General features: G+C 41.2%; 1 protein-coding gene across 1 annotated transcript in view; it reads right to left on the reverse strand.

Annotated features, from left to right (window-relative positions):
• Nucleotides 1-9,775: 9,775 nt before the first annotated feature.
• LOC100936299 (zinc finger protein 208) overlaps nucleotides 9,776-23,571 on the reverse strand; it is a 255,057-nt gene continuing 241,261 nt past the window's right edge. Inside the window, exons 6-7 of the mRNA XM_063720040.1 lie at nucleotides 16,682-16,690; nucleotides 9,776-15,547 (exon numbers count right to left, since the gene is read on the reverse strand). Coding sequence (XP_063576110.1) covers nucleotides 15,449-15,547; nucleotides 16,682-16,690 — 108 coding nt within the window. The 3' untranslated portion in view covers nucleotides 9,776-15,448. The remainder of the gene's footprint in view (nucleotides 15,548-16,681; nucleotides 16,691-23,571) is intronic.

The following is a 23,571-nucleotide window of genomic DNA, read 5'->3' on the forward strand; positions in this document are numbered from 1 at the left end:
TGGGTAGTCAAGAAAGTGACTATGTCTTTGGGATGCAGCAAACATGGCCATTGTACAGTGGCTGCATATTGCCAACATAATAAGCCCCAGTATTTGCATTGCATTCCAGCTTATTCAAGCAAAGCTCTCTCCAATAGAGAAACTCCCCTATAAACAACAGGCACATTTTGATTTTACCTTTCCTCAAACTGACCTTTTACTCGTTATAATAGTAAAAATCACACCTGTGAGTGGAGATTTAAGATGCTAGTGAGATGTGAAATATGAACAAGCACGTATGGCTACTGTGTCTATGCATCAATAGGGCCACCCAGAACAATTACTAGTAGCACCGCTTTCCACCTCTTTATAATTAGACTCCCATAAATAAAGTCCCTAGTTCCAGTCTTTGTTTTCTCATTCTGTAAGCAACACACCCTCAATCCCTTCTCTCTCAAGGTGTACTGGGTATTCTGCACCTAACCTTTAAAATAGACTTACTCCTTTGCAATAAATTACTGTATGCTGCATCTTCTTTGTTGTTGGTCTCTTGTTTAAATTTTTTTGAAACTAAGACAACAACTGAGGTATCAGAAAAGCCATTCACACTATCATGCTTTGTTTTGTATTTTTTGTTATCAACATTTTTTCTCTCATATGTCAATATTCACATTTTAAACACAGTCAACACTGCTAAATTGAAAATTTAAATGACCACAAAATAATTTATTATAAAAGCATGTATATCTCTCATGTTTCACCTTCACCACACTATCTATTCAACTTTTTAAAAAAATTTGATGGTCAAATTCATATATCAAATTTAATATTTTACTTAATAATTTGAATTCAATTCCAAAATGATTTATATGGAAGTATATTGTTATATTGACTTTTGACCAAATTTGGCTTTCCAAGCTAAGGTAAAACTAAAGCATGTTTTCAATGTGTTAAGGAACTTAACCTTACTAGCATTGAGAGACATTAGCTAGCTTGCCTCAGGTAGATAGCAAGGGAAGGGTTTATGGAGAGCCCCCAACCCCCAGGTTAGTGCCTTATCCCCAGATAACAGAAAAAGCAGCTTGGAAAAAAAAATAAGCTCCAGACACTATTAAGGGAACTAGCATGGGGGGTTGTGCCTGGACTCATGCCATCGGATGCATAAGTAGGAGAACCTAAAGCCCATTTAGATAAAAATTTTCACACACCTCTGCCTTACTTAGATAACAGAGCAAGGCCTGACATAGAAATGTCTTTGCACTTTGTATAGTCAGTGGGCTCCCAGGAAAAAGTTTTTTCTTTTTTTGTGGGCATGAACACAGTGGGCTTTGATGGGATCCATGGACACTTTATTTTCTTTTTTAACTGTGAGTCTGGTATTTATAAATTATTACTTTAGCCCTTGATTGGTCATGGGCCAAGGTCTTTGGCCAAGTTTTGCATCAGCTTCTAATAGGTTCTGGGCCAATCTGAGCAGCCTTTATGAATCATTACTTCAGCCCCTGATTGGTCTCAGGCCAAGGCCCCAGGCAAGGTGAGTTACACATTCTCTAAGACAGCTCACAAACTAAGCATAATTTTTTCCCATTCCAGTTTATAAAAACCCTGGATCACAGCCTTATAGTGGACAACCCATTCAGGCCTTCCTCTGTGCTGGAGTAGGACTTTCTTCTTTTTGCATATTAAACTTTTGTTCCAAACCTCACCCTTGTGTCCACACTCCTTAATCTTCTTGAATGTAGCACAAAGAATTCTGGGTATTATCTCAAACAACAGAGGTTGTTACATCTTGGTGCATTGATAAAACTACAACATAACTACAACATATTTTGGTGTATTGGCCAGGGAGAAAGGAATTCATCAGAAGGGTGATTAGGAGTGAGGCTCATTGTCCTCAGTTACTTTCTGAGGCTTCTTGTCCTAAGTTTTTGTCTCTCAGAGATAACCTTGAAAACATTGGCTCTGTTCTAATCCAGTTTCCTTTCATGAATGGCCTACCCATTGTGTGGAACACAAAGGAGGTCCTATGGCAACTGAAGGTTCCTGGCTGAGTCTATACCTCAGTGTTACCTAAAAGCCCTTGGACTAACTCCAGTCCCCAAGAGCCAACGAGGGGGTTGGCACAAGAACTTCCAGTCTTTTTTTTTATTTCATTTTTTTCTTCTTCTTCTTTTTTTTGTACCTATCATTTCTCCTATCCATTCTTTGTATGCAATGTTGTGAATGTTTTTACAGCCTATGGATATAATCATGCTGAGTAAAGTCAGTCAGTGTCTTATTCATCATATAAGTAACTCAGAGTTGTTGTTTTATAATTTCCTAGCAACAGGGTGAATTCAAAATCTCTCTAAATTTTTACTTAGTAAGGGCCTTTCTCTCCCACAGTAATAAACATTCATGACACTGTATGAGAGAATATTTCACCCCGAGTAAATACCCTCCTTTGCATTTTGTTTTTTTCTCTCCATGTGAAAGTTCAGCATTGTCCAATGAATCTAAACAGTTCCTTTATGAGACAAGTTCATCTTTTTTTGTTCTGGGGCATATGCTATAGGAACAGCCTACCAAAACCCAAACCTCCTTCTAACTTTTGCCTAAAAATATAAAGTTGAAGTTTTTACCTAGGATTTATAATTTTACAGCACCCCTAGTGGAATGGGATTGTTCTCCATAGGAAGCCTTATCAACGCTCTCTCCAAAACTTACAGTTCCCCAATTATTTTCCCTTTTACATCCCTTTATCACTGATAAGGCCTCATGCCCTATTTCTAAACAGAAAAACTCAACTTTCAACAGCTGGAAGAAGCCATGGTGACAAAACAAATCATCAATTTTTACACATTTTTAAGGCACATGTTCTTCATCAAACTACACTGGAATTTGAACAAAAAGGAATTTTATGTTTGAAAGTAAACTCATCCCATTCTCTGGGATTCTGATCTTTTCCTGGGGCCATAGCAGAGGAAGCCAAAACTGGTATTAGGGCATTCCCTCTATAAAAGTATCTTGCCTAAATCCAACTACTGCATAATCTCTCCCCAGCCACTGGAGTACCTTGAGAATCTTTGGGGCTGAGTGGATCTAGAAAACAAGCAGGATGGAAAGCTAGGTGAGAAGGTGAGCATAACGTGTCCTGCCAACAAGCTCCTCTGGACCCATGGGTGAAGGTCATGCTTGCATCCATGGGTAATATCTATGATGGTTGCTGGGACCCAGAGGGAAAAAAGGAAGGTCGAGAAGTGGTATGCCCTTTTTCTCTTTCTGCCACACTGAAAAGAGAAAGGGGACTGAGGAAAGCCTTGTCTCCCCTTTTTCTAGATAGGTAACAAACTGTCTACAGTTTGCATTCCCCTCTAGTGCATTCCGAAACACTGGAACCTCTTTAACCCTGAAACTCTAAAGAAAAAATGGCTTATATTCTGTTGCACAAACCCATGGCCATCTTAGAGACAGGAGGCCTGGCTTTCTAAGGGAAGTATTAATTTCAACACTATCCAACAAATAGATCTTTCTTTGCCCTGTGAGACAACCCAGATCTTTGTAAGCATTGTAAAATTAAATCTGCCCTCTTGGCAGCCAAATCAGACAAACCTACAGAATATTATTACCAACAGTTGAGATACAAACCCTTGGGGAACCCTAAATGCAACTTCCGGGTGCCTCACCAGCCCCCCATATTTTGGGCCCCCAATACTCATATATCATCAGCTCCTCTGGTTGTGCCACTGAAGAAACTCACAAAATTGCTGTTGCCCCTACAGAAAATGCCCAATAAACATGGTGTTACTAGGATTCAAGTTCCCTTCTCGTTGCAGGACCTCAAGAAAATAAAGTGTGCCCCAGGAAATTTCTCTAATGACCCTGATACATATATAGAGTCTTTCCAAAATTTAACCCAATGTTTAATGTTACATGGAGAGATGCTATGCTGCTTTTAAGCCAAACCCTAACTGTTAAGAAACAGGCAGCCTTACAGGCAGCAAAAAAACTCAAAAAAAGCAAACAGTAGGTTTCCTAGAGCCAGTCAGAAAAGAAATCCAGTTGAGAGGGAAAAAAAGAGACATAATCCCCATTCCCAATAAGAATAAAAACAATGCCCCTTAAATATTCTAATTGGAGTCCTTGTGATCCTATGGAGAAGTGGAAAAGAAAACACTTTCTGATGTGCATATTAGAAAGCTTGCGAAGAACCACAATCAAGCATGTTAATTACTCTAACCTGTCCCTGTTAAATCAGAAACCAGATAAAAATCCCATGGCCTTTTGGAAAAGCCTGAGAAAAACTTTAGTAAAACAAACCTCCCTGTGTTGTGATACAACAAAAAAGGTTTATTACTTAGGCAGGCTCTAATATCAGAAGAAAGTTGCTAAAACAGGCCCTGTTCAAACATCTTTCTAGGTTTTGTCATCCTTAAGTTGAAACTTTGCAGTATTTAAATAACACTGTTTTCTGTGCCCCAACTGAAGCAATCTCAGGAAGGCACTAAGGCTTTCCTCAATTTATTAGCTGAAAGGGAATATAGGGCCTCAAAATGTAAAACTCAGCTCTGTCAAACTGCAGTAAAGTAGATAGGTCTAGTCTGAAGGTACAAGAACACTGGATAAAGAAAGAATTAAACTAATTTTCCTCTTTTCCTTTCCCAAACTCTTAAACCATTGGGGGGACCTTAGACATTACTGGTTTTTGCAAACTCTGGGTACCTAGGAATGTTGAAATAGCTAATCTTTTATACTACCTTATTAAAAAAACTCAAACATCTAAAAACTCACTCATTAACTTGGGAACCTAAAACTAAAAAGCCTTTAACCAACTAAAGCAATCCTTACATAAAGCACCAACCCTCAGTCCTCCCATAAGGAAGGCATTTAATCTCTGTGTATCAGAAAGGAAGTTAATGACCCTGGGAGTTTTAACTAAGGCTCAAGGTCCAGCTCAACAACCAGTGGGTTACCTAAGCAAGAAACTTGACTTGATGGCTAGAGGATGGCCAGCCTGCCTCTGAGCAGTTTTGGTGATGGCTTGCTGGTACCAAAGGCCATGAAGTTAACAATGGGAAATAACTTAACTATCTGCATTCCCACATAGGACTTTTGTCCTCTAATGGAAGCCTCTGGCTAATAACCACTTCCTCAAATATCAAACTTTGCTGCTAAGGTGATCTGCAGTCTAGTTAAAAACCTGCCCTTGCCTGAACCCAGCCACTTTCTCCCAGAGGAAACTAAAGAGTCTAAACAGGATTGTAAACAGGTAGTGTTGTAAACTGGTAAAAGAAATAAGAAGAATCACTGTTTATATTCTCTGTAAAGTTTTAATTAATTAAAGAAACATTTTTAAAGTGTACTCAACTTAATGAAAAGTGAATATCCAAGCTATAAGTATATTCAAAAAGCCTCTCTATTTTTATCTATGTAAAACTTGTTTTCCTGGAAGAGGATTTTTTCTCACTTAACTAAATTACTTTTATCCACTCTTTCTTGTCACTGTTGATGTAAGCATAGAAGGCCCTAAAATAACGTCTGGTGGCCTGGGACGTCTCAAGAAAACAAAAAAGCCACCACAAATTGCATTTTAAAAGAAATCTCTGCTATTTTTCATGAAACCCCTAGAATTAAAAGTAATAAGTCCCTCTCCAAATCTGTCTTTTTCTTCTAGCTATGCTTGTTTATTAGGCCCTGGAAACTGTATTCCTAGCCCTGTTCTTTTTTTTTTTTTTTTTTTTTTTTTTTTTTTAATTTATGAAGTATTTATTGATGATTCTTGGGTGTTTCGAGGGGGATATGGGAGGGTCATAGGATGATAGTGGAGAGAAGGTCAGGAGATAAACACATGAACAAAGGTCTCTGGTTTTCCTAGGCAGAGGACCCTGCGGCCTTCTGCAGTGTTTGTGCCCCTGGGTACTTGAGATTAGGGAGTGGTGATGACTCTTAAAGAGCATGCTGCCTTCAAGCACCTGTTTAACAAAGCACATCTTGCACTGCCCTTAATCCATTTAACCCTGAGTTGACACAGCACATGTTTCAGAGAGCACGGGGCTGGGGGAAAGGCCGGAGATCAACACCATCCCAAGGCAGAAGAACTTCTCCTAGTCAGAACAAAATGGAGTCTCCTATGCCCACCCCTTTCTACACAGACACAGCAACAATCTGATCTCTCCTTCCTTTCCCCACACTTCCTCCCCTTCTCTTCAACAAAACTGCCATCATCCTCATGGCCTGCTCCCAATGGTCGCTGTCTCTTCGGAGCTGTTGGGTACACCTCCCAGACAGGGCAGCCGGGCAGAGGCGCTCCTCTCCTCCCAGACGGGGCGGCCGGGCAGAGGCGCTCCTCACTTCCCCGACGGGGCCGCCCGGGCAGAGGCGCTCCTCGCTTCCCCGACGGGGCCGCCCGGGCAGAGGCGCTCCTCACTTCCCAGACGGGGCCGCCCAGTAGAGGCGCTCCTCACTTCCTCCCAGACCGGGTGGCAGCTGGGCAGAGGCGCTCCTCACCTCCCAGACGGTGTGGCGGCTGGGCAGAGGCGCTCCTCACTTCCTCCCAGACAGGGTGGCGGCCAGCAGAGGCACTCCTCACTACCCAGAGGGGGCAGCCGGGCAGAGGTGCTCCTCACTTCCTCCCAGATGGGGTGGCAGCCGGGCAGAGGCACTCCTCACCTCCCAGACGGGGCGGCCGGGCAGAGGTGCTCCTCATCTCCCAGACGGGGCAGCCGGGCAGAGGTGCTCCTCACTTCCTCCCAGACGGGGTGACGGCCGGGCAGAGGCACTCCTCACCTCCCAGACGGGGCGGCCGGGCAGAGGCGCTCCTCACCTCCCAGACGGAGTGGCCAGGCAGAGGCGCTCCTCACTTCCCAGATGGGGCAGCCGGGCAGAGGCGCTCCTCACTTCCTCCCAGACGGGGTGGCGGCCAGGCAGAGGTGCTCCTCACTTCCCAGACGGGGCGGCCAGGCAGAGGTGCTCCTCACTTCCTCCCAGACGGGGTGGCGGCCGGGCAGAGGCGCTCCTCCCTTCCCAGACGGAGTGGCCAGGCAGAGGCGCTCCTCACCTCCCAGAGTGGGCGGCCGGGCAGAGGCGCTCCTCACTTCCCAGATGGGGCAGCCAGGCAGAGGCGCTCTTCACTTCCTCCCAGACGGGGTGGCGGCCAGGCAGAGGCGCTCCTCACCTCCCAGACGGGGCGGCCGGGCAGAGGTGCTCCTCATCTCCCAGACGGGGCGGCCGGGCAGAGGTGCTCCTCATCTCCCAGACGGGGCGGCCGGGCAGAGGTGCTCCTCATCTCCCAGACGGGGCAGCCTGGCAGAGGTGCTCCTCACTTCCTCCCAGACGGGGTGACGGCCGGGCAGAGGCACTCCTCACCTCCCAGACGGGGCGGCCGGGCAGAGGCGCTCCTCACCTCCCAGACGGAGTGGTCAGGCAGAGGCGCTCCTCACTTCCCATATGGGATGGCGGCCAGGCAGAGGCGCTCCTCACTTCCCAGATGGGGCAGCCGGGCAGAGGCGCTCCTCACTTCCTCCCAGACGGGGTGGCGGCCAGGCAGAGGCGCTCCTCACCTCCCAGACGGGGCGGCCGGGCAGAGGTGCTCCTCACTTCCTCCCAGACGGGGTGGCGGCCGGGCAGAGGCGCTCCTCACCTCCCAGACGGGGCGGCTGGGCAGAGGCGCTCCTCCCTTCCCAGACGGAGTGGCCAGGCAGAGGCCCTCCTCACCTCCCAGAGTGGGTGGCCGGGCAGAGGCGCTCCTCACTTCCCAGAGTGGGCGGCCGGGCAGAGGCGCTCCTCACTTCCCAGAGTGGGCGGCTAGGCAGAGGCGCTCCTCACTTCCCAGAGTGGGCGGCTGGGCAGAGGCGCTCCTTACTTCCCATAGTGGGTGGCAGCCGGGCAGAGGCGCTCCTCACTTCCCAGATGGGGCAGCTGGGCAGAGGTGCTCCTCACTTCCTCCCAGATGGGGTGGCGGCCAGGCAGAGGTGCTCCTCACCTCCCATACGGGGTGGCCGGGCAGAGGTGCTCCTCATCTCCCAGACGGGGCAGCCGGGCAGAGGTGCTCCTCACTTCCTCCCAGACGGGGTGGCAGCCGGGCAGAGGCACTCCTCACATCCCAGATGATGGGCGGCCGGGCAGAGGCGCTCCTCACTTCCCAGATAGGGCGGCCGGGCAGAGGGGCTCCTCACATCCCAGACTATGGGCGGCCAGACAGAGATGCTCCTCACTTCCTAGACGGGGTGGCGGCGGGGCAGAGGCTGTAATCTTAGCACTTTAAGAGGCCAAGGCAGGAGGCTGGTAGGTGGAGGTTGCAGCGAGCCGAGATCACACCACTGCACTCCAGCCTGAGCACCATTGAGCATTGAGTTAGCGAGACTCCGTCTGCAATCCCAGCACCTCGGGAGGCCGAGGCAGGCAGATCACTCGAGGCCAGGAGCTGGAGACCAGCCCGGTCAACACGGCGAAACCCGTCTCCACCAAAAATACAAAAACCATTCAGGCGTGGTGGCGCGCGCCTGCAATCCCAGGCACTCGGCAGGCCGAGGCAGGAGAGTCACAGGAGCCCGAGGCAGGGAGGTTGCAGCGAGCCGAGATCATGGCAGTACAGTCCAGCTTCGATAATAGTGGGAGACCGAAAAAAGAAGGGAGAGGGAGACCGAAGAAGGGAGAGGGAGAGGGAGACCGAAGAAGGGAGAGGGGAGAGGGGAGAGGGGAGAGGGGAGAGGGGAGAGGGGAGAGGGGAGAGGGGAGAGGGGAGAGGGGAGAGGGGAGAGGGAGCTCTCCTGTTCTTTTTTTTTTTTTATGCAGGACAGAGTCTCACTCTGTCACCTAGGCTGGAGTGCAACAGCACAATCATGGCTCACTGCAACCTCTGACTCCTGGGTTCAAGCAATTCTCCTGCCTCAGCCTCCCAAGTAGCTGTGATTACAGGCACCTGCCACCACATGCAGCTAATTGTTTTTATTTTTAGTAGAGATGTGGCTTCACCATGTTGGCCAGGCTGGTCTCAAACTCCTGACCTCAGGTGATCCACCCACCTTGGCCTCTCAAAGTGCTGGGATTACAGGCATGAGCCACCATGCCTGGCTCCTAGCCCTGTTCATAAAAGGCCTCAACTAGAGATCAATAATCCAATTAGAAAACTGGCAAACAAAAAATCTTATAGTTACTGAATCTTCTTCTGTTTGTCTATATGGTTGTATATGTGTTTTGTGTGATGTCTATAAAAAAACTTCTAATTAATTGATGTACAAATAAGCACTTAGATAAAATATTAAGTCACAATTAAAGGCTGTAGTGCCTCTTGGTTCATTCAACTTCAATATTTAAGAAATAAAAACATTCTTGTAGAATACAAACATCTTAAACATGTAAATAGGTGGTCTAAATTATGCCAAATATTAGATTTACTAAATGTTTTAATGTAAACTGCTTCTTTGGCCCTTAAGTACTGTCAACCTGCCAGCTTCACAATTAGTAAGGCCTGGTGACATATTAAAGTAACCATGCCCCTAACTATACTGGAAGAATTCAGACTTTATCTGCTCCTAGCACATAATTAAAACAACTTACCAGGTTTTACATTAAAGTTAAAATTACAAAAAGTTACCATTATAACATGTAATTGAGACTACTGAAAATGAATGTGTATGCAATGTGTGTAAAAACAGTAAAATTTTATAATAAAAAATTATAAGAAGGCATAAAAATCTACACTTTTCCTAGGAGTAAAAGATTTTCTTAAATAAAGTGAAAGTTTTAAGCACATTTTTGAAATACCAAAAAATTAATTTTGCAAAAGAAAACTGTGTAAAAATATTAACTACATTCAAAGGAATATCATATTGTGTTCCTTAAAATTAAGCATTTAATGAAAGCACAACAAGGCTTTCTTAAGATGTTCATCTGCACTATATCAAAATTTCTAAAAGATTGTAAAAGATTTGTAAAAATTGGAGATCCATTCCAAGATGGCCAAATAGGAAGAGCTCTGGTCTGCAGCTCCGAACGTGATTGAAGAAGATGGGTGATTTCTGCATTTCCAACTGAGGTACCTGGCTCATCACATTGGGACTGGATGGACAGTAGGTTCAGCCCATGGAGGGTGAGCCAAAGCTGGGCAGGGTGTCACCTCACCTGGGAGGCACAATGGGTTGGGGGATTTCCCTATCCTAGCCTGGGGAAGCCAGGACAGACTGTACTTGGAAAAATGGGATATTCCCACCCAAATGCTGTGCCTTTCCCAAGGTCTTAGCAACCAGTAGACAAGAAGATTCTCTCCCGTACCTGGCTCAGCAGGCCCTTCACCCACAGAGCCTTGCTCACTGCTAGCACAGCAGTCTAAGATCAGATGGCAACAAAGCAGCCTGGCTGGGGGAGGGGCATCCACCATTGCTGAGGCTTGAGTAGCTAAACAAAGCAGCCAGGAAGCTTGAACTGGGTGGAGCCCACTGCAGCTCAGCAAGGCCTACTGCCTCTATAGACTCCAACCTTGTGGGCAAGGCATAGCTGAACAAAAGGCAGCAGACAGCTTCTGCAGATTTATATGTTCCTGTCTGACAGCTCTGAAGAGAGCAGTGGTTCTCCCAGCATGGCGTTTGAGCTCTGAGAATGGACAAACTACCTCCTCAAGTCAATCCCTGACCCCCATGTAGCATAACTGGGGGACACCTCCTAGTAGAGGACGACAGACACCTCATATAGGTGGGTGTCCCTCTGGGACAAACCTTCCAGAGGAAGGATCAGGCAGCAATACTTGCTGTTCTGCAATAATTGCCATTCTGCAGCCTCTGCTGGTGATACCCAGGCACTCAGAGTATGGAGTGGACCTCCAGCAAATTCCAACAGACCTGCAGCTGAGAGACCTGTTAGAAAGAAAACCAGCAAACAGAAAGGAATAGAGGCAACATCAACAAAAAGGACATATACAGGAAAACCCCATCTGTCGGTCACCAACATCAAGACCAAAGGTAGATAAAACCACAAAGATGGGGAGAAACCAGAGCAGAAAAGCTGAAAATTCTAAAAACCAGGGCATCTCTTCTCCTCCAAAGGATCACAGCTCCTCACCAGCAATGGAACAAAGCTGGATGGAGAATGACTTTGATGAGTTGACAGAACTAGGCTACAGAAGGTTGGTAATAACAAACTTCTGAGCTAAAGGAGCATGTTCAAAACCAACACAAGGAAGCTAAAGACCTTGAAAAAAGGTTAGATGAATGGCTAACTAGAATAAACAGTGAAGAGAAGACCTTAAATGACCTGATGGACCTGAAAACCATGGCATGAGAATGTGATGCATGCACAAGCTTCAATAGCCAATTCAGTTAAGCGGAAGGAAGGGTACCAGTGATTGAAGTTAAAATTAATGAAATAAAGTGAGAAGACAAGGTTAGAGAAAAAAGAGTAAGAAGAAATGAACAAAGCCTCCAAGAAATGTGGGACTATGTGAAAAGACCAAATCTACCTTTGATACATGTACCTGAAAGTGATGGGGAGAATGGAACCAAGTAGGAAAATGCTCTTCAGGATATTAGCCAGGAGAACTTCCCCAACCTAGCAAGGCAGGCCAACATTCAAATTCAGGAAATACGAGAACCCCACAAAGATATTCCTCAAGAAGAGCAACTCCAAGACACATAATTGTCAGACTCACCAAGGTAAAAATGAAAGAAAAAATGTTAAGGGTAGCCAGAGAGAAAGGTCAGGTTACCCACAAAGGGAAGTCCATCAGACTAACAGTGGCTCTCTCAGCAGGAATCCTACAAGCCAGAAGAGAGTGGGGGCCAATATTCAACATTCTGAAAGAAAAAGATTTCAACCCAGAATTTCATGTCCAGCCAAACTAAGCTTCATAACTAAAGGAAAAATAAAATCCTTTACAGACAAGCAAATGCTGAGAGATTTTGTCACCACCAGGCCTGCCTTACAAGAGCTCCTGAAGGAAGCACTAAACAGGAAAGAAACAATTGGTACCAGCCACTGCAAAAGCATGCCAAATTGTAAAGACCATTGATGCTAGGAAGAAACCATCAATTATCAGGCAATTTTGTTGATCTTTTCGATAAAACAGCTCCAGGATTAATTGATTTTTTGAAGGGTTTTTTGTATCTCTATCTCTTTCATTTCTGCTCTGATCTTAGTTATTTCTTGCCTTCTGCTATTTTTTGAATATGTTTGCTCATGCTTCTCTAGTTCTTTTAATTGTGATTGTAGGATGTCAATTTTAGATCTTTCCTGCTTTCTCCTGAGGGCATTTAGTGCTATAAATTTCCCTCTACACACTGCTTTAAATGTGTCCCAGAGATTGTGGTATGTTGTGTCTTTGTTCTCATTGGTTTCAAAGAACATCTTTATTTCTGCCTTCATTTCATTATTTACCCAGTAGTCATTCAGGAGCAGCTTGTTCAGTTTCCATATAGTTAGCAGTTTTGAGTGAGTTTCTTAATCCTGAGTTCTAATTTGATTGCACTGTGGTCTGAGAGACAGTTTATAGTGATTTCTGTTCTTTTCCATTTGCTGAGGAGTGCTTTACTTCCAACTATGTAGTCAATTTTGGAAGAAGTGTGATGTGGTGCTGAGAAGCATGTATATTCTCTTGATTTGGGGTGGAGAGTTCTGTAGATGTCTATTAGGTCCACTTGTTGCAGAGCTGAGTTCAATTCCTGGATATCCTTGTTAACTTTCTGTCTCACTGATCTGTCTAATGTTGAGACTGTGGTGTTAAAGTCTCCCATTATTATTATGTGGGAGTCTAAGTCTCTTTGTAGGTCTCCAAGGACTTGCTTTATGAATCTGGTTGCTCCTTTATTGGGTGCATATATATTTAGGATAGTTAGCTTTTCTTGTTGCATTGATCCCTTTACCATTATGTAATGGCCTTCTTTGTCTCTTTTGATCTTTGTTGGTTTAAAATCTGTTTTATCTGAGACTAGGATTGCAACCCCTGCTTTTTTTTGTTTACAATTTGCTTGGTAGATTTTCCTCCATCCCTTTATTTTGAGCCCATCTGTGTCTCTGCAGGTGAGATGGGTCTCCTGAATACAACACACTGATGGGTCTTGACTCTTTATCCAATTTGCCAGTCTGTGTCTTTTAATTGGAGCATTTAGCCCATTTACATTTAAGGTTAATATTGCTTTGTGTGAATTTGATCCGTCATTATGATGTTAGCTCATTATTTTGCTCATTAGTTGATGCAGTTTCTTCCTACCATCGATGGTCTTTACAATTTGGCATGTTTTTGCAGTGGCTGGTACCGGTTGTTCCTTTTTATGTTTAGTGCTTCCTTCAGGAGCTCTTGTAAGGCAGGCCTGGTGGTGACAAAATCTCTCAGCATTTGCTTGTCTGTAAAGGATTTTATTTCTCCTTCACTTATGAAGCTTAGCTTGGCTGGATATGAAATTCTTGGTTGAAAATCCTTTTCTTTAAGAATGTTGAATATTGATCCCCGCTCTCTTCTGTCTTGTAGAGTTTCTGCTGAGAGATCAGCTGTTAGTCTGATGGGCTTCCATTTGTGGGTAACCCAACCTTTCTCTCTGGCTGTTCTCAACATTTTTTCCTCCATTTCAACTTTGATGAATCTGACAATTATGTGTCTTGGAGTTGCTCTTCTTGAGGAATGTCTTTGTGGCATTCTCCGTATTTCCTGAATTTGAATGTTGGCCTGCCTTGCTGGGTTGGGATAGTTCTCCTGGATAATATCCTGAAGAATGTTTTCCAACTTGGTTCCATTCTCCCCATCACTTTGAGATATACCAATCAGATGTAGATTTGGTCTTTTCACATATTTCCATATTTCTTGGAGGCTTTGTTCATTTCTTTTTACTCTTTTTTCTCTAAACTTTTCTTCCCACTTCATTTCATTAATTTGATCTTCAATCACTGCTACCCTTTCTTCCACTTGATTGAATTGGCTACTGAAGCTTATGCATGTGTCACGTAGTTCTTGTGTTATGGTTTTTAGCTTCATCAGGTCATTTAAGGTCTTCTCTATGCGGTTTATTCTAGTTAGCCATTCGTGTAATCTTTTTTCAAGGTTTTCAGCTTCATTGAGATGGGTTCGAACATCCTCCTTTAGCTCAGAGAAGTTTGTTATTACCAATCGTCTGAAGCCTTCTTCTCTCAACTCATCAAAGTCATTCTCTGTCCATCTTTGTTTCTTTGCTGGAGAGGAGCTGTGTTCCTTTGGCGGAGAAGAGGCACTCTGATTTTTAGAATTTTCAGCTTTTCTGCTCTGATTTCTCCCCATCTTTGTGGTTTTATCTACCTTTGGTCTTTGATGGTGGTGATAAACAGATGGGGTTTTGGTGTGGATGTCCCTTCTGTTTCTTAGTTTTCCTTCTAACAGTCAGGACCCTCAGCTGCAGGTCTATTGTAGTTTGCTGGAGGTCCACTCCAGACCCTGTTTGCCTGGGTATTACCAGCGGAGGCTGCAGAACAGCAAATATTGCAGAATGGCAAATATTACTGCCTGATCCTTCCTCTGGAAGCTTCATCCCAGAGGGGCGCTCAGCTGTATGAATTGTCAGTCAGCCCCTACTGGGAGCTGTCACCCAGTTAGGCTACACTGGGATCAGGGACCCACTTGAGGAGGCAGTCTGTCCATTCTCAGATCTCAAACTCCATACTGGGAGAACCACTACTCTCTTCAAAGCTTTCAGACAGGGACATTTAAGTCTGCAGAAGTTTCTGCTCCCTTTTGTTCAGCTATGCCCTGCTCCCAGAGGTGGAGTCTACAGAGGCAGGCAGGCCTCCTTGAGCAGTGGTGGGCTCTGCCCATTTCAAGGTTCCCAGCCACTTTGGTTACCTACTGAAGCCTCAGCAATGGCAGAAGCCCATCCCCCAGCCTCGCTGCCACCTTGCAGTTCAATCTCAGACTGCTGTGCTAGCAGTGAGTGAGGCTCCTTGGGCGTGGGACCCTGTGAGCCAGGTACTGGATATAATCTCTGGTGTGCCATTTGCTAAGACCGTTGGAAAAGCACAATGTTAGGGTGGGAGTGTCCCAATTTTCCAGGTACAGTCTGTCACAGCTTCCCTTGGCTAGGAAAGGAATTATCCTGACCCCTTGCACTTCCCACCTGTGGTGATCTCCCACCTTCAGCTCACACTCCATAGGCTGCACCCACTGTCTGACAAGCCCCAGTGAGATGAACCCAGTACCTCAGTTGAAAATGCAGAAATCACCCATTGTCTGTGTCACTCATGCTAGGAGATGTAGCCTGGAGCTGTCCCTATTCAGACATCTTGGGACTTCTATCAACTAGTTATAAATATTCTTAACTTATAACAATATAGTTGTTTGCATCAGTGAAACAAAAATCCATTTTCTATTTTTGTTTTCTTTTGTGACATAGTCTCACTCTCTCTGTGGCCAGCATGCAGTGGCACAATCTCAGCTCACTGCAACCTCTGCCTCCCAGGTTCAAGTGATTCTCCTGCCTCAGCTTCCAGAGTAGCTGGGATTACAGGCATGCACCACCATGGCCAGCTAATTTTTGTATTATTAGTAGAGATAGAGTTTCACCATGTTGGCTAGGATGATCTTGATCTCTTGACCTCGTGATCTGCCCACCTCAGCATTCCAAAGTGCTGCAATTACAGGCTCGAGGCACCACGCCCAGCTGAAAAATCCATTTTATTATGCAATGAAATACAATAGAAAAATGCTAGTTCTTTTACCAAGGCTTTAACTGGAAGGGTGTGTTTTCCTTTAAGAAATAAAGTTTAAGTAGCAAAGCCAGTAACAGCCTCTTGGGAAAGCTGGTCTCATACCTTGTCTACACAGTCCTCATACAAAATTCCTGGACTGTGGTGAGTAAAAAAATGTCACTTTCTAACAGACTCAGAAACACTATACTCTTGGAACCTCAAAAATACAGGAGTTTAACCAACTCACAGGTATTTAAGAGTACAAATCCATGGCTTGGCCCAGCTTTAAAGAGTCCTATCTAAGATTTCTTTTGGAACAGATTTCCATCAAAGCCTATAAAAAAGGCCTATGGAGAGATAGTTATTCTTGCTGCACTATGTTCAAATAGTTAGGCCAAGTATAATAATAAAGTCTATTTTGCAAACAATTCAATCTATTGTGAGTTGTTTTTAACAAAAAAAACTAAAAGAATGAAATTGTTTCAAAACTTATCATACATTTCTCATGAACTTCTAGTCTCCTTCATTGTTTTAAAGTTTTTGATGACATTTTAAACCAACCCTGCTTATTCCTGTAAGCCAACCAGCAATCTCTGCCTGCAGCTCAGAAAACAAAGAAAGGGATGGGTAATGTAAAAACCTAAATCAATATTCTAGTTCTAAGCAATTATTCTGCAAATCTGACTGGGTGATGGAAATAAATAAGGTGCCAATAACTCAGACATTTCTTTTATCAGAAAGTAAGATCAAGGGAACCAACCAAAGCCAAGCCTCATGCACACAAATCTTAGCAAATAAAACTATAGCTACCAGCTATCAGGGTGTGTCAGTAGCCTCAACATTTTTAGGTGTTTCCTACCCTCCTTGTTTCATTTCAATTCATGTCCTCTACTAAACCAGATTGTTTCTTTTTCCCTAAAAACTATCAAGCTCCAAGTGGTAATGCAAATGGAATGATGCATAAACACACATTTCTTCTGAGACACTTAAACCAGCCCTGGAAGAAATCCTAGCTGCTCTTTTCTACACAGCACCCCTCTCCAGTGAGGAATAGCCAAAAATATCAATGCCTATTCTCCCTAACAGCAGTTAGGGTCTCCACTCCTGAGAGGAGACTGAGAGGGATTAGCTAGTTAGCCTAAGGTGGACAGCAAGGGAAGGGTCCCCAGAGAGCCCCTAACCACATACCTCATAACCACATACCTACCAAGCCAGGCATAATGGCACACACCTGTAATCCCAGTGACTCAGGAGGCTGAGGCATGAGAATTGCTTGAACCTCAGAGGTGGAGATTGCAGTGAACTGAGATCACACCATTGCACTCCACCCTGGTGACAGAGTGAGACTCAGTCTCATGATAAAAAAAAAAAAAAGGAACTCATCTTTCATCAATATTTTAAGTTTTATGTCTGAGCACTTAAGCATCAAGGACAGGACCCTGGATGATGAAAAGTGCATATTTAAATTTATAAAGTAAAAAATGACCACCAGATACTAATAAGTGATGAATACAGCAACATAATACTTCACAAAATCATTCTGGGTATGTTTGACAAACAAGAATGTTACATAGGATCTTCTTGTGCTACCCATGTGAAGTGTTCTTCTCTCTCACTTCAGTCTCAATTCCCAACCTTACAATTACCACATACTCACATACACAGAAAAAGAAAAATTAAGTTATTTTCTTAGAAAGCCATGATTCACATTGTATTCTATTACATCTTTTCCATATTGCTGTTATAATAGTGTTGAAGTGAACCCTCTTTCACCAGAAGAATACCTTTGTGAATGTGAATAGACTGACACTGGAGAAGACCAGCTCAGCACACTCACTTGAATGATCCCTTTGCTTTTCAGGCAGTAAAAACGCCTTTGAGGAGGGAAAATAAAGTGACTGAGGATTAAGCAGACAGTTATACATGGAAAAACATTTGTCAATTGTTTGAAGATTATATTGCATGCTCTACAACTTTTAAAATATAAAATGCATAGCATAAATATTGCACAAGAAAATAGAATAAAAATGATGGAGTTGACAACAAAGGACAGCAAAGCTGTATTATAGCAACATAAAAAAATATATATACTGTCAGAAGAAGGTAACTTGAAGTATTTGAGAGATGTTCTCTAAGAAACTAAAAATATTTTTACTTTTAGATTCTGTAAAAAATGTTTCTTAAGCATTTTTAATTTTCAAAAAAATTTGAGTGCATATTTTGTCAGCTTAGTATTTCTGAAGAATTTAGATAAAATAGAGTAAAATAATACACATTAAAAATAGCTTTTCTGGTAATAGAGCAGTTTAATTTTTAGATTAAAAAAGTAAAATTTTACAAAATTATATGCTGACCAATTTAATCAGAAGCTTCTTTCTTAAAACTGGGAGAAATGACACAAAGATTCAACTTTTATGTTGGGTGGGAGAGAAAATGATTACCAGGGGCTAGAAAATTGTTGTTTCACTAATCAGTGTTGATTTTTATTGCTATATTGTCTCAAATTATGTTAATAATAATGTAATGGCTTTGATCCAAAAAACTTTTTAAAAATTTATTGTTTCAATCAGCCAAAATATTAACCAAAAGAAGGCTTAGAAATAAAGGTATCTAACAGTCATAATTTATAGTATAAAATTAAAATGTTTCTAGAGATAAAAAAAGAGATATATAAGAAAGAAAAGGAAAAAAAGTGGATTACTCACAATAGCTAAGGTATGAAATCAACCTAAGTGTACATCAACAGGTACATGAATTTTAAAAAGTGGTATGTTTACACAATGGAATGCTCTTTATTCCTTAAAAAGAAAAAAGTCTTAGAGGTGGGCTCAGCACTCTGTGTCTTAGCAAGCCTTGCAGGGACTCTGATGCATGCTGAAGTTTGAGCGTCACTGGAATGGATAGTGTCCATATGGTTGCTGGGTCACCCCACCTATCCTGAATGTCAAGAACATCCCGAATGAGACCAGTCAGTATATTGTAGCTTTTTCTCCAGCCAAACCAGAAAGTCTTTGCTTCCCCTTTGCCTTCCACCATGATTGTAAGTTTCCTGAAGCCTCTGCAGCTGTGTGAAACTAGAAAAAGATTCATACCCAAAAACCTCATTTGAAATTTCCAGACAGAAAGCCAAGCATTTGGAGAGTCTCTTTGGACAGTTTTAAACACAATTGCAGAAAATAAAGCAACTCTACTCAATGTGAAGATGATAAGAATGAAGACCTTTATGATGATCTACTTCAACTTAATAAGTAGAGATTCCAGAATCCTTAACACAGCACTCAGCTACCAATGCCAATGAATAAGAATCTGCATCACAGTTGAAATCTGTTCACCACTCCTTTTGTAGATGTTCTGAATTGTGTACCAGAAGTCACTTGTTATCAGGGAAACCCACCCCCAATATTTCACCATATGTTCTTTCTATTTTCCGTAAGTGTCAGCTGGTCTGAGAAATAAAGAGAAAGAGTACAAAGAGAGGAATTTTGTAGCTGGGCCTCCAGGGGTGACATCACATATCAGTAGGACTGTGATGCCCACCTGAGCCACAAATCCAGCAGGTTTTTATTAAGGACTTCGAAAGCAGAGAGGGTGTACGAACAGGGAGTACGTCACAAAGATCACATGCTTCAAAGAGCAAAAAGAGAACAAAGATCACATGCTTCTGAGTAAACAGGGCAAGGACAAAAGCAAAGATCACAAGGCAAAGGGCAAAATTAGAATACTGATGAGGGTCTATCTTCAGCTGTGCACATATTGGCTTGATAAACATCTTAAACAACAGAAAACTGGGTTCAAGAGCAGAGAACCAGTCTGACCACAAATTCATCAGGGTGGGGTTTTTTCCCCACCCTAATAAGCCTGAGGGTACTGCAGGAGACCAGGGCATATTTTAGTCCTTATCTCAATCACATAAGACAGACACTGCCAGAGTGACCATTAATAGACCTCCGCCGAGGAATGCATTCCTTTCCCAGAGTCTTAATGATTAATACTCCTTGCTAGGAAAAGAATTCAGTGATATCTTCCCTACTTGCACGTCTGTTTGTAGGCTCTCCTAAAGAAGAAAAATATGGCTCTATTCTGCCCTACCCCACAGGCAGTCACACCTTATGGTTGTTTTCATTTGTTCCCTAAAATCACTGTTATTCTGTTGTTTTTCAAGGTGCACTGATTTCATATTGTTCAAACACACATTTTACAATCAATTTGTACAATACTGGTGGTCCTGAGGTGACATACATCCTCAGCTTACGAAGATAACAGGATTAAGAGATTAAAGTAAGACAGGTGAAAGAAATTATAAGAGTATTATTTGGGAACTGATAAATGTCCATGAAATCTTCACAATTTTTGTTCAGAGATTCAAGTAAAGACAGGCATAAGAACTTATAAGAGTATTTTTAGGGAAGTGATAAATGTCCATATTAAAATAAAATCTTCACAATTTATGTTCCTCTGCCACAGCTCCAGCTGGTCTCTCCGTTTGGGGTCCTTGACTTCCCACAACAAATTGTCTCATTGTTAAGATGGCTTCTAAAGTGATTCATTTTTGTGACACATAATAAGTGTTAGCTGAGGTCTAGCTGTATGGTGAAAAGGGCTGATGAAAGATGTCTACAGAGAGGATAGTCAACTTATATTAACTGTGAGTTATACTAGGAGCTATACTTAATTCATTTAAACTTTATTTGGTCAGCTTTTTTCATATTTCAAAAAAAAGAACATTTAAAAAAATTAAGTCTTTTTATATATTCTGCTCAAATCACCACTTCCTTTTTTTTCCTGATGAAAAGGACTTTTTCATGATCTTTCAGGGATTATATTTTCTTTCACCTTCTATCTGCATTCTCTTTCTTCAGCCAATTGATTAAAAAAGAGATGCAGAGAAGACACATTTACTTCTCATCCACACATCACTTCCACTTGCTATTAGTCAATGTGAGTAGAGTTGAGAATAGCAGTTTTCTAGCACAACAGCAACTTCTCAGAAATAAGCAACACTCAGAAACAAAACTATAAATCTTTTCAAAAGCTAATGTATTTTAAGCAAAATAAGCACATGCATCAATAATAAAATGCTTGTGGTAGAATCGAATTGTTTTGTTGATTTCAATTGAGTTCAGATAAGAGTTGGCCAAAATCTAGCAAATATGGAGCAGAAAAAGGAATATTATCTGAAATAAGAGTATTGTAAATGAAGTTAATTTGTCAATAGAAATAATAATATTATGACCTCATGTTAATAGTCTCATCTACGGTTGTAAAACATCAAATGCTACTTTTTATTATAAACTGTATTTCATATAAGTATTCCATTTATATCACCCTCTTTCACTATTTGAATGCCTTCTCCATTTTATATCAGTGGAAAACAGGCCAGCTGCTTCCAGGAAAGCAGGCAATGCTCTTCTTACTTTAACAATGATGATGAAGAGCACTTGTTTTGGTGATACTTCTGTGCCAAAAACTGTTATTTTGCCTGAAGTACTGGTTTTCTATTTTTCTCTATATTAATAAAATAAAATTCTTAACCAAGAGGAATTTATCTCATTCAAGCTTTATGGAATTTTGTTTACATTTAGGTGTCTCTGACTTTCCTGGAATATTAAAATTTTTATGAATCTAAATTGAGTACTATAAATAAAAAATCTTTTACTAAAAGACTTTTTGAAGTGGAGTGATATTTATAAAAACTTTTCATAACATTGAAGAAATGTTTTAACCATGTTCTCAGTAATTACTCTGAACATAGAATTTTCAATTTTTAGTATTCGCTCTGAAACACACAGAGGAAACTGATATCTTTACAAATGGGCAAAAAAAGGTGCTGAGTGGAGGTGCAACACATTGCACATCAATGCTTTTCACATGCACCTATTAGGGTCTTAATTTAATTGAACTGTCATTTGCATAGCTAGACACTTATTGAATCTAGTCATACTATTTTTTTTGGCAACTAATGGAATGTTTGTTACCCTTTAGTTTTATACACTTATTTGCTTGGCTGAAAAAAATAAATCTTCTCTTAATTTACTCTAAATTGAGAGACTAGATTTACAGTCTGGGGCTATAATAGTAGTTGAATGTTTTTAATAGTATTCTTGGCAAATGTTCATATATTCACATTCAGAATGGATATAAACTTTATGAAAAGATAGGGAGTTGACAAAAAGTAAAAAATTTCAAATAGGTTAGGTAAGTTTTGAGACCTATTGCACAGCAGGGTAACTATAGTAAACTATAAAATATTGTATATTTCAAAATAACTAAGAGTAAATTTCAAGTGTACCACCACAAAAATGATAGGTAAGCAAGTTCATAGATGTTATTAAACAAAACTTAATTATTCCATATTTTATACATATACTAAAACATCACATTGTATCCCATAAATTTATGCAACTGTGATTTACTAATCAAAAATACTACGAATACTTTTTTTTATAAGACAGAGTGAAGTAAGATTTAAGATGTGGCACCGGAGAAAAATGTGGTTGTTCATCTTAAAATTTTAGGAAACATATACATATATATTTTTTATTTCAAATGGCTTGCTCATTCACAGATGTAGGTAAGTAAACTTTTAATATCAAGAACAGTCAGAATCCAGCACTCAGAAATAGACTGTTGATTTTTAATGTTCAAAATAATATAGTACTTTGAAAGACAGACTCTAAAGCAACTGTTTAGAGTAAAATTCTCTCTAAATTTTTAAATAAATGATTTCCTTCACTTGTTAGAAAAAAAATTTAATATACATTTTTAAACTATATTGAAATTTATCAAATTAACATAAATGTATTAAACAAGTAAACAAAAAATATGCCTTCTTCTCTCTAAATGAAAAAACTGACAGACATTCTGCATTTAACCAAATACTTTGGTAAATGGATTCTAACAATGATATCTCTCATGACTTAAAACAGCCACTAGTTTTAATTTAGAATTATATTAAATTTTTATATTAAAATCTAGGATTAGCCTATTATTACATAGAAAATTTGTGATCTGCATGTACATCATCGTCCATTGAGTGGTCTACAGTTTCTGAGTTTCAGAAATGCTAATATAAGAATACTTCTTCCAATTGAATAATTTAAGTTTTCTCAGTGATTAAAAAAGATTGGAATTACTGATCACTCACTTACAATGTGGTTTTAAATGTTATTTAATGAAGATATATAAAGTTCCTTTTAAAAATCATTTTAGCAACTTATTTATTTTGCTTTTTCACTTTTATTAGAAAATAAGTACAAAAATTTATGTTACTACAAGCCTATACATTTTATTTAAATCTAGACATAATGCTAATCTTAAAAGATCTGTATGTTTAAGATTATGGATAACCTATTTACACTTACTTAGAAGATAAATAACTGCTTTCCAGTAAATCAAATGAGGCAATTTTGACTGTCAATTATAAGCTATTAAAATATTAAGACTATCATCTAGGTAGAAATTTTAGGTAGCTGCATGTTCAGGTTTTTTAGCATATAATAAATCAGAAACTATAAATTTTTAGAAACTATAAATAATAAACTAAAATAAAGTATCCCTTTCTTTTTGTCAGTTTTGAAATACTGTCATTATTTCTAGATGATACAATTACAGAGGCTGTGGCTGTTGAAATTAGAAATGTCATGGTTCATTCTTCTTTACTTGCTGCCTTTTCAGTTCACACAAACACAGCAGCACAAGGAAGGCAAGAAATGCTACATCTTGATTGCAAACATGCCAGTGCCCGTCTAGGGAGAATAAATGTGTGAGCATCTTCACTTGAAATTAACGGCATCTTTTGTTCAAGTACAGACTTTCATATGGAAATTAATAAAGACAAGAATTTCACACTGCAATAGCATAAGAAAAGTACTCTAAAAATACCTTCTGAAAGGGGAAGAGCCAAGATGGCCGAATAGGAACAGCTCCGGTCTACAGCTCCCAGCGCGAGCGACGCAGAAGATGGGTGATTTCTGCATT

Source organism: Pongo abelii, chromosome 20, assembly GCF_028885655.2.
Source record: "Pongo abelii isolate AG06213 chromosome 20, NHGRI_mPonAbe1-v2.0_pri, whole genome shotgun sequence".
Taxonomy (NCBI): Eukaryota; Metazoa; Chordata; class Mammalia; order Primates; family Hominidae; genus Pongo; species Pongo abelii.